Source organism: Acanthamoeba castellanii (genome assembly GCF_000313135.1).
Source record: "Acanthamoeba castellanii str. Neff unplaced genomic scaffold scf7180000084761, whole genome shotgun sequence".
In the NCBI taxonomy this organism is placed as follows: Eukaryota; Discosea; order Longamoebia; family Acanthamoebidae; genus Acanthamoeba; species Acanthamoeba castellanii.
The window spans coordinates 308,840-319,225 of NW_004457596.1; the positions used below are offsets into that span (position 1 = coordinate 308,840).

Here is a 10,386-nt window from a genome sequence, read left to right on the forward strand (position 1 = left end):
ACGCCGCCGGTCGTGTCGCCGCAGGGCAAGGGCACCCCGCCCTCCCCCATCGTCTACACCCTGCGCAAGAAGAACTCCGGCCCGCTCGCGTCGCCGCCGTCGTCGCCCAACCTGTCCGGCGACAGACGCTACCCACGCTCGGCACTCGTCAACTCCAGCCCTGCGCGGGTACCCACATTCTCTGCATTCTTTGGTCGTTGTTGAGCTGATGGAATGTGCGATTGATGGCTGAACGCATTCCTGATCATCATCATCATCAACAACAGGAGCCGCCGGCCAATCTCTTGTCGAGTCCGTCCAAAGGCGAGGACACGGAGAACGCGCAGCTGGTGCAGCGGTTCAAGAACGCGCTGCGGAAGAACGTCGAACAGATCGAAGCCCAGGTGAAGGTGTGGGAAACGCAGATCTTCAGCCCCGAACTCCGAGCCAAGATGAGCGGCACCGAGATGAAGAAAAAGAGCGATACCGTCCTCTCTATGCACAAGGTGCTCCTCCCCTCCACCTTCATTCTTTTTAGCTCCGACTCACTCGCGCCCCCTGTTCACCCTCAATTTTAACTCCGATCAATGCGCAGACTCTGCGCCAGTATCCGCTGTCCAAGCAGTTCCCCCAGTTTCCCGTCTATCTGGTCGAACAGAACCGACCGGGAGGCAGCAACGCCGGCCTGTCCGTTCGAGTACGTGCCCGCCCCTGCTTGTGGGCCGACACTCCGGTCATTCGACGCGTCAATTTGTCAACGGCCGAACTTGTCGCTTACCTTCAATTTTGTTTGCGCTGGACACAGGCTGTGGCGATGCTGCACCACTCGCGAGAGCTGGAGCCCATTTTCTGGGAGTTCTTCGCCAAGTGCACATTCCTCAAGGAAAAGACCGAGCGAATCGAGAGCCTCCCCGACTGCATCGCGCTCGGCAAGGTCATCAAGGCCCTCAAAGAGGAACTCAAGGTCCGCCTTCCGTCTCGATAACATTTACTTTTTAATATATTAACATCTTATTTATATTTGTTTTTGTTCTGACAATTGCGATTTGCAGAGTTGCGAGGGAACGCCGGTGAGGCAACAGAGGGTCAGCAGCACCAGCAGCACGGAGAGCATTTCCGACCTGCAGAGCGCGCACCTGTCCCACCAGACTGTCAGGACGCGCCGGCCGTCATCGCTGGGCAGCGCCGACAGCCGAGCCGAGGTGATCGTCGCGCCCGACTCGTCGTCGTCGCAGGAAGTGGTCTCGGTGACGGAGGACCAGGGCGGCAGCGAGCAGCACCGCCCCCAAAGCTATCACCGCCACAGCCGAGAAAAGCGAAACGAAGGCCAGGAGAGCGAAAGCGACGCGAAGGAAAGCGAAAGCGAAATCGGAGGAGCCTCGCTGGGCGGTCGGCCGTCGCTGACGCTGTCGGCCCCTATCTCGATCCCGATCTCGCCTCGCTACCAGACCCGCGCCGCCGTCGGCGATGTCAACAACCACAGTGTCGACGAGAATGTCGCGGGTGACCGCGGGCTTCCCGATGACGAGGGGGAGGGCCACTACGACGACGGCGCCGCCAAGGAGTACCTGACCATGTCATCGCCCGTGGCGGCTTCGCCCGTGCTGCACTCGGTGTCGCTGCCGGCGTCGCCCTCGTCTCCGCTGCGCAAGTCCGCCGGCAAGCGGGGCGAAGTGGAGCTGTTCGGGCGGGACGGCGGGTTCGTGGTGCGACGCAAGGGCGGACCCGACGGCACCAAGAAGCGCGGGTACCTCGTCAAGCTGAGCGGTATCCGCTTCGCCAAGTCCAAGAAGCGCTGGTTCGGATTCCAGGGCGGATACCTCGTCTATTGGCGCCTGCAGGAGGTCGGTTGCCCTTGATCTGTATGTGTCGGCGCTTGCAGTCACTCACCTACCCTGTGTGTGTGTGTTGTTGTTGTTGTGTTGTGTGTTGTGTGTGTGTCGCGTGTATCGTGTCGCGTGTGCGAACAGAACGAAGATGACTTCCCGTTGGGCGAGTATGATATGCGGATGTGTTCGGTGAAGGAGGCCAAGCTGCCGAACAAGACCAACACGTTCGCGCTCATCACGCCCAAGCGCAACATCTATCTGCAGGCCTCCACCTACAAGGACATGCTCATGTGGATGAACGCCATGAACGACGCCAAGAAGGTGCGCACGACGTTAATTTAATATGATCATCGTTGTTGTATTTATTGTTGCAGGCGTGTGACCTGACTTCACGTTTCGCTCTGCAGCCGAGTATCGGGCTCGATGAAGGTGACGACGAGATCGATGAAATGACGAAGATGATTCCCCGAGAGGTTCGTTCTGTTACCGCACAGGGCGCGCGCACACACACTCACTAAAACCCCGCCGTGTGCTTACGTAGGCCAAGACGTGCGGCTCCCTGATGATGCTTAGCGAGCGACAGTCGACGCTGGCGATCCCGCTTTCGCCGCTCAATTTGCTCGCGGGCAATCAGAAGTGGTCCAAGCGGTGGTTCGTCATCGAGGACGGATTTTTGACCTACTACAAGAAGAAACAGGTCCCTACGCTCCGCTTCTCTGTGTTTTGCTTTCATCGCAGTGACTCACCCACCACTGCACACGCACAACACAAAACCGCACACGCACCACCGCACGCACAGGACACGGAGTTCGCGGGATTGCCGATCGATCTCCTGTTCTGTTCGGTGAAGGAGCTGGAGGTGCCGGGGCAGAAGCACTGCTTCCAGCTGGTGGGGAAGGACGACGTGGCCATCCTCTTGCACAGCGAGAGCGAAAACGAGATGCTCGAATGGATCGGATCGCTTAGGTCCGTTCTAACTCCTATTTCACACACACACACACACACCACACCAGTGGCGTGGTGCAGTCGTGTTGTTGGTCGATTGACTGATCGCCGTTGCGCATGTACAGAGATGCGATCACGAGTCTTCGGGCGAACGTGATGAACGATTCGGCGCACTCGCCCCAACTCCGAAACCTTCCCAGCGGCAAGTCCAAGGACGAGAAGGGTAACGCTCCTCTCACCATTGCTTTATGTCCGAACCAACCGCGCTGCGGAGCTGTAACGTTTCTTCTTCATTCTTCGTTCTTCTTCATCTATCGGTCGCTTCGCTGCAGAGAGCAAGCGAGACAACAAGGAGGAGTCGACAGCGACGACCTCAAGCGATGACACCCAGGCGCGGGAGGTCAGGATCGTCGCCAGTGGAGGCGGCGGTGGCGGAGACAAGCCGCCGCTGTCCGAGAGCGAAGACGGGAAGGAGATCATCCTGCAGGGCTTCCTCAAGAAGCAAACCCACAGCCGATTCACCAAGTACAAGAAGCGGTGGTGCATGCTCAGCGCCGACAGCCTCACCTATTACGAAAACAAGGTACGCCACGTCATTAAGTTTATCTATTTTTCAAATCAAATAGAATAATAGATAAAATAGAATTATGTTATTATTATTTAGTGGGAATGGAATGATGATTTCTTATTTTCTTTGTTTTTTTTTGGGCAGCCAACGGCCGAGGAGAAGAGGATGCAGCCATCGGGCTCGATCCAGATTCTGTTCGCGATGGCCCACGAGCTGCCGCTGCGAGAGCGAAGCGGGAAGGAGATCGCGTACCCGTTCGAGGTGCTGACGGCCAACCGCAACTTCGTGTTCGTCGTCGACTCGGAGGAGGTGCGGAGCGAGTGGGTCAACGCCATCAAGGACCTCAACGCCAAGCTCATGAAGACGCAGCTCCAGCACACCCTCAAGGGTCGACAGCGAAGCATTGCATCGATGCTGGCCAAGGTGACCCCTGCTCCCGCATACTTTGCATTCATCATCATTCGTGTGCTCAATCACTGAATGGCCAATCGCACACGCAACGCACGCACTACTCCTCAGTCGGGCTCGAAGTTGAATGTGCGAGCGCTGAACGTTCCCGAGGACGAGGATTCGCTCGAAGGCCGGGAGTACCGCAAAAATCTCCTGTTCGACATCGCCAAGCGACCCGGCAACAACGTGTGCGCTGACTGCGGGCAAGAAGGTACACACCGCACAGCGCACAGCGCGGTATTGACTGTGGGGAAATGCGCAGATCCGGATTGGGCATCGATCAACCTGGGCATCACGCTGTGCATTGAATGCGCGGGCGTGCACCGCAGCCTTGGCGCCCACATCACCAAGGTCAGATCGCTCGACCTCGACGATTGGGAGATTCACGACATCCGGGTACGGTTCTCGCTGAACGTCGGCTGCGCGCGATGATGCGCCAGTGATGTATACACTGAAACCTTTGCAACTCACTCTCTACGCACAATCGCACACACACACGCACGCACACATTTGACAGTTCTTGGAGCAAACGGGCAACGAGCTGGCCAATCAAAGGTGGCTGCAGCTGATGCCTCCGTCAACCGAACCGCTCACGCCCTCGACCGACGTGTACGTGGATCTCTCTCTCTCTCTCTCGTACCTTCTTTTTTGCTGAGCTCTAACTATTATGGGTATTGTGACCATTGCTGCAGCAAAACGAGGGAAGAATTCATAAAGAGGAAATACACGCCGGCGGCCCAACCTGTCGCACCTCAGACGACACCGACCGCTTCGACCACGAGCGGGTCGTTCGAGCCCATCCAATGACGTATCACACACTTCCAATGCCCGCACGAGTGCCCCCCCCCCGCGTGCTCTTACGTTCATGTAAACTAAATCACCACCTCTTGCTCTCCTTCGCTTTCGCTTTCATTTTCATTTTTTTTGTGTTTTTCGCCGTTGAATTTGGCGCGAAAGGTGAGCGTTGCGTTTAAAGTCGTTAAAAACGTTGGGTTGTCTCCACTCGACCCAACGGTTCATCTTTCGAGAGATTTTCAGATTGATCAACATCTCTCGGCCGCAGCTCCCAACCACGATCCATCAAATTGTATTCAAAAGATTAAACATGGAAACAAAGACAGCAGTTGCGTCAGCCACGACAGCAAGTCAGCGAGCGAGGTTGATGGCCAAGAAACGTTCGAGCCTGCCCGCGAGCGTACTCCGCTCCGGGCCTTCGAAGGCCGAAGGGTCCGCCCCCGCTGCCTCCGCCGCTTCGTCTGGGCTGACGGCCAGCACCACCGCCGTCCCAACGGCCTCCCGACGACCGCGGGCCAGTATCTCGACTGCGGCGCACGCCTCGTGCCACCTGGTCGGGGTCTCGCCAACGGCGCGCCGCAGCTCCAGCAAGCTCAACACATCCACTTCCTCCTCCACCTCCTCATCATTGAACACATCCACATCATCTCTGAACACATCCTCATCTACCGATACCGCCGGATTGCCGCTAGAGAAAGAAAACGCGTCCACCTCGTCCCGCCTCAACAACGTCGGGGGATCGTCGACCACCACGACCACGACCACCACGGCCGCCGCCAAGACCACGGCTGCCGTCACCAAGGCTCAGGCGACCGCACCCACGGCCCAGGCCAAGCCGTCGATCATGCGTCGCAGCCTGGCGGGCATCAGCCGTCTCGCCACCGCCTCCTCGCGCCCTGCCGGGCGGGCCAGCGTAAGCTCGGCCTCAGCCGCGGACCCTGCCGCCAGCCAGCCGCCACGATCCACCGCCAAGCCCTCGCGATCCACCACTCGGCTCAGCCCGCGCTCGAGCCCGGCCGAGCCCAACACTTCGGCCACGTCGGCCGAGCTGAGCACCGACGACTCGTTTGTTGCAGACCAGTGCCAGCTGGGCGGTGTCACCGAGGCGGTGGAGGCAGAGGCAGAGTCGGAGGCGACGTTGAAGCAGAGGCTGGCGGAGCTGGAGCGGCGGGAGAAGGAAGTGGCCAAGGCCGAGCAGGACCTGGCGTGGAACAGGACCAACCACTACGTGATCGCACGCGACCTCGAGGAGCAGCTGGTCACATTTGAGCATCAGGTGCTCGAGGTGAGGGAGAAGAGCGAGCGGCTCGAGGCCGAGCTGCGGCAGCTGGAGAGCGAGCGAAGGGAGGTGGAGGCGGAGCGCGTTCGGCTCGAGCGGGACCGGCTGCAGGTGGAGGCCGACCGACACTTCCTGCGTGTCCAGCGCGCCCACCTGTGCGACCGGTTCGAGGAGGTGCTGGCTCGAGTTGCCCGCGCAGCTGCGATCTGATCACACATATTTTCCTGCTACAATATAACACAAACATATTCAACAATGTTGCACATTCGACAACGACACTGCACATCTTGCCCTGTCAAGTTGACGAGGCAACAGTACTATTGGATGTGGGGTCGAACATAGTGTCTCATATACCCATGTTGTGTCCACACCGTTGATACCGGGCCGAGACCCCGACCGCCAACCGCCCGGGCGATCAAGCTTCCCACCAACGAAAGAAAGGAGCGACGGCTCATTCGTTTGCTCGTCGTTGGGTGCTTCTTCTCGGCGCAACCATTTTCATTTTCATTTTTTCACCAACACCAACAACCAGCACAGACTACACAGCATGTTGACGTCGAGGAGGTCGTGCTACTTCGTAGTGGCAGCCCTGCTAGCTCTGCTCCACGGCCCGGGCGTGCACGCCGCCAAGGGCATCTACCGCGGAGTCGCCACCGACAAGTGGGCCGGAGGCTGCGAGGACATCAAGGCCCTCTCCCGCATGTCCTGGTACTACGGCTGGGCTCTCGAGGTACTCTACGCCCAAGTGAAATAAAACAAAACAAAACACAACCTAACCTTCGCCCACGTGTCGTGACGCCGGCGGCATTTTGGTGGTCACGTGCCGCAGCCCAACATCGACCTGAGCCAGTGCGACCTGGGCGACCGCTACGTCGAGTTCGTACCGATGATTTGGGGTGCTGACTCCGTTGATGGCTTTGTGGCCAAGGTGCGGCCTTACGTCCTACATCTCTTTTTTGCTCCGAGCCAACCTCACCGCGTTTGGTGTGTTGGTCACTCAGCTGCCCAAGAACACGAAGCACTTGCTGGGCTTCAACGAACCCAACATTCCGGGGCAGGCCGTCATGACGCCCCTGGTGCGTCCTCCTCCGCGGTTCAGTCAAGCTGTGCTCTGCCCGATCAGGATCTCGACTCACCTTTTTCTGTGGGTGCTCGTCGAGCACAGGAAGCCGCGACCCAGTGGAAGAAGGTGATCGCCCAGCTCAAGGAGGCGGACCTCCTGGGCAAGATCAGGCTCGGCACCCCCTCGGCCTCGCCCGGTGGCAACCCCTTGGACCCCGTCACTTGGTACCGACTTGCCGATCAGCGGCGTGTGCGTGTGCGTGTGCGTGTGCGTAGCTGATGATAGTGATGCGACGTACCAGGTTCACGCAGTTCTTCGGCAACTGCACGGATTGCCACTTCGACTTCCTGTGCTTCCACGCCTACGAGTGCAACGTGGGCGGCCTCAACTACTGGGTGGGCCAGATGCAGACCTTTGGCCTGCCCATCTGGCTCACCGAGTTCGCGTGCCCGTCCGACAGCGGTTCGGTGACGATCGACGACGAAGTCAACTACATGCAGAACGCCCTCTGGTCGCTCGACAACAACACCCAAATTGAACGGTACCACCGCACACGACACACGATATAAGACACACACAACACGCACGACACACATACACACGATGCTGATGAAAGTAATGGAATGTAAGGTACTCGTGGTTCACGGCGAGGGCGACGAACGTGGGCACGCTGCCGTCGCTGTTCAACGCCGGGGCGGGCAGCCTCACTCGCGTGGGTACTCTCTACAACAGCAAGGGTGACGCTCTCTCGGCCGACTCGACCCCGTCCGCCGCCTCCGCCCTGGCCCCTGGCTCTGCCGCCGCCGCCCTGATGGCCCACCTCAGCTCCCTCCTGGCCTGATCTGGTCTTGCTGGGCTGGTGCAGTATTGTAATAACACGATTACTCCCGTTTATCGCTGCTGGGCACTCGATTGTCATCGTCGTGCCGATCTCGGCTGCTGTGTCTGCGCTTGCGCCGTTCGCGATCGCGTCGTGGCGGTGATGGTGATGATGGCGAACGCCGGCGGTTGTGTTGGTGTGGTCCCCTCTCGCCCGATCGCTCGCGTTGCCTTCGTTGCCGGCGGCGTTCTTCCCACTCGCGCCTCTCGCACTCGCGTCTCTCCCGTCGCTCTTGCTCTTCCCTCTCCCACTCCTTCTCCAGCAGGAAATAGCTCCCGTGGTGCCAGATCTCGTCCCTACCCCAAGGCCATTTGTTAAGCTCTCATTATAATAATTAATCAATGAAAGCGTACCCGACTTGGTACTTGCTGGAGGAGGTCTTGTCGTAGAAGGACTCAGACATCAATTTCTTTTTTGTAAATAAAATCAGTTCCTGAAACAGGTAGATGGAAAATTGGAGGAGCAGCCTACCTTCAGTGCTGCCGCACGGGCCTTTTTTCGTCGCCTCTTACGGGATGAAGAGGAAGAGGAAGATGAGGAGGAATCATCGCTATCGCTCGACGAAGATGAGGACCTTTTCTTCTTTTGCTTACGTTTCCTCTCCTTTCGGTTCCGCTTCTTCTCCCTCCGCTTTATCCGTTCGGCTTCAGAATCACTACCATCTGCAAGACAGCGGTGCGTTGCCTGCTCTTCATCCATGTTAAAATTCCCTGGGTCTCCAGCCCTTTTTTTAAATCAAATACAAAATAAATTTATAATATATAATATTATTCCGGCATCAGGACCATTGGTTGCCAACTTTATGCTCATTTCAAGTTTTATTTTGTTTCTTGGACCAGTGTTGTAAGCTTTGAAAATAACTTGATAAAAAACACAATAGTGCCCCAATAAACAAGTTCATAATCAATATTGCTCCTGCATTACAACATATCATAAATTAGGGAACCAAGATGGCAAGAAGCACTTGCAACATGCCAACTAACCCAAAGCAGGACGGCAACAGCCTACTTGGCGCTGGTGATTTCTATTTCTTTATTTGGTCTGGATTTTCTTCGAAAACAAAGAAAAAAGAGTCAAATTCAGCTGTTCCAGGAATCCGTCACACTGGCAGTACGCGTTGGCGGGAAAAACCGCATTTGGCGGGAACAGGAAGTAGCCGCGATAGATACAACAGCGACCGGCCAACATGGTGCATATCAAAAAGGTCGTAATTCAGGGGTTCAAGAGCTACAAAGAGCTATTGGACTTGGAGCCTTTCAGTAAGGGCAGTAATGTCATCGGTACGCCCCGGCCGCTACTCGCCCCATACAAACGAATTAATGATTGACACGAAGCTTTCACTGTTGCTCGCCAGTGGGGCGCAACGGCTCGGGCAAGTCCAATTTCTTTTTCGGTACGCCATCATCGAACGATTATTCGTCTTTTTAATTTTAATCTCACCAGGCATCATTCCCTTTCAGCCATCCGTTTCGTGCTCAGCGATCTTTTCTCGAATCTTCGCGCTGATGAGAGGCAGGCCCTGCTTCATGTACGTAGTCCTCACTGCCTAACCGCGCTTTTAGCTAAACAATTTTGCCTTTCAGGAAGGCGCTGGCTCAAACGTGATGTCGGCCTATGTCGAAATTCACTTCGACAATGCTGATCGACGCTTCCTGTGCGAGATTGCTGTTTATTTTTTAATACTTATTTGTTATTTATTTCACATCATTCGCTCCACCTTCACCGCCGGTGGCGTGTTTAACACCAGCTCACAACACTTCCGTCTTCTCTTTCCAGATTGATCGAGATGAGGTGGTTTTGCGACGACAGATTGGTCTCAAGAAGGACGAGTACTCACTGGACAAGAAACACGTCAGGTACGCATCTTCTCTTTCGACCTTCCTCGCTTTCCCTCACCCTCTCTTCCTCTGTGCTGTTGTGGCATCACAGCAAGCAAGACGTAGTGAACCTGCTCGAGAGTGCTGGCTTCTCGCGATCCAATCCGTACTACATTGTCCAGCAGGGCAAGGTCAACGCGTTGACAATGATGAAGGATTCCGAGCGTCTCGAGTTGCTCAAGGAAGTGGCCGGCACCCGAGTGTACGACGAGAGGAGGGACGAGAGTTTGAAGATCATGAAGGAAGCAGGCGCGTTCTTCTTCCTCTTCTTCTTCGGTCAAGCTGGTGCTGACCCTTGTTCTTTACACAGCTGGGCGGAGGGAGAAGATCGAAGAAATGTTGCGCTACATTGAAACGCGACTGAAGGAGCTCGAAGACGAAAAGGAGGAGCTCAAGGCCTACCAGGAGCTCGACCGCGAGCGCAGGGCACTCGAGTACACTCTTTACACCAAGGAACTCCAGAGCACCAACGAAACCCTCAGAAGGGTACTTACTTGCCATTGACCCACCGATCACTGCAACGTCGCCGACTCACACTTTCTTCTTCTTCTTCTTCTTCTCTATCTCTCGCGTAGCTCGGCACAGACCGACAGGAGGAGTCGTCGCGCGCCAAGGAGGAATACCAAAACGCGTTGCTCGTGCACAAGGCGCTCAAGGCCAAGGAGCGGGAGCTGAAGGACGCCGAGATCGAGATGCGACGCCTGAACAAGGAGAAGAGCGT

At 56.6% G+C, this 10,386-nt stretch overlaps 4 protein-coding genes across 4 annotated transcripts in view; all 4 read left to right on the forward strand.

Moving 5' to 3' along the window:
• Window positions 1-224: 224 nt before the first annotated feature.
• On the forward strand, window positions 225-4,578 carry ACA1_229940 (Arf GTPase activating protein, putative; the record flags this gene model as incomplete). Its single annotated transcript, XM_004346534.1, has 15 exons — window positions 225-485; window positions 575-676; window positions 785-943; window positions 1,032-1,823; window positions 1,950-2,129; window positions 2,216-2,281; window positions 2,350-2,505; window positions 2,608-2,774; window positions 2,879-2,976; window positions 3,086-3,336; window positions 3,466-3,744; window positions 3,841-3,982; window positions 4,034-4,167; window positions 4,289-4,380; window positions 4,464-4,578. The coding sequence occupies 15 exons, from the start codon at window positions 225-227 to the stop codon at window positions 4,576-4,578; spliced, it is 2,994 nt and encodes a 997-aa protein (XP_004346584.1).
• Window positions 4,579-4,933: 355 nt separating this feature from the next.
• On the forward strand, window positions 4,934-6,055 carry ACA1_229950 (uncharacterized protein; the record flags this gene model as incomplete). Its single annotated transcript, XM_004346535.1, has 1 exon — window positions 4,934-6,055. The coding sequence occupies one exon, from the start codon at window positions 4,934-4,936 to the stop codon at window positions 6,053-6,055; it is 1,122 nt and encodes a 373-aa protein (XP_004346585.1).
• A 337-nt stretch (window positions 6,056-6,392) lies between these two features.
• On the forward strand, window positions 6,393-7,749 carry ACA1_229960 (beta1,3-glucanase precursor, putative; the record flags this gene model as incomplete). Its single annotated transcript, XM_004346536.1, has 6 exons — window positions 6,393-6,575; window positions 6,675-6,773; window positions 6,847-6,921; window positions 7,011-7,157; window positions 7,184-7,449; window positions 7,560-7,749. The coding sequence occupies 6 exons, from the start codon at window positions 6,393-6,395 to the stop codon at window positions 7,747-7,749; spliced, it is 960 nt and encodes a 319-aa protein (XP_004346586.1).
• Window positions 7,750-8,974: 1,225 nt separating this feature from the next.
• The window catches only part of ACA1_229970 (uncharacterized protein), a gene marked incomplete at both ends in the record, with an annotated part of 1,611 nt that continues 199 nt past the window's right edge, over window positions 8,975-10,386 (forward strand). The window contains 7 exons of the mRNA XM_004346537.1: window positions 8,975-9,068; window positions 9,143-9,181; window positions 9,249-9,316; window positions 9,565-9,644; window positions 9,718-9,950; window positions 9,976-10,151; window positions 10,241-10,384. Coding sequence (XP_004346587.1) covers window positions 8,975-9,068; window positions 9,143-9,181; window positions 9,249-9,316; window positions 9,565-9,644; window positions 9,718-9,950; window positions 9,976-10,151; window positions 10,241-10,384 — 834 coding nt within the window. The remainder of the gene's footprint in view (window positions 9,069-9,142; window positions 9,182-9,248; window positions 9,317-9,564; window positions 9,645-9,717; window positions 9,951-9,975; window positions 10,152-10,240; window positions 10,385-10,386) is intronic.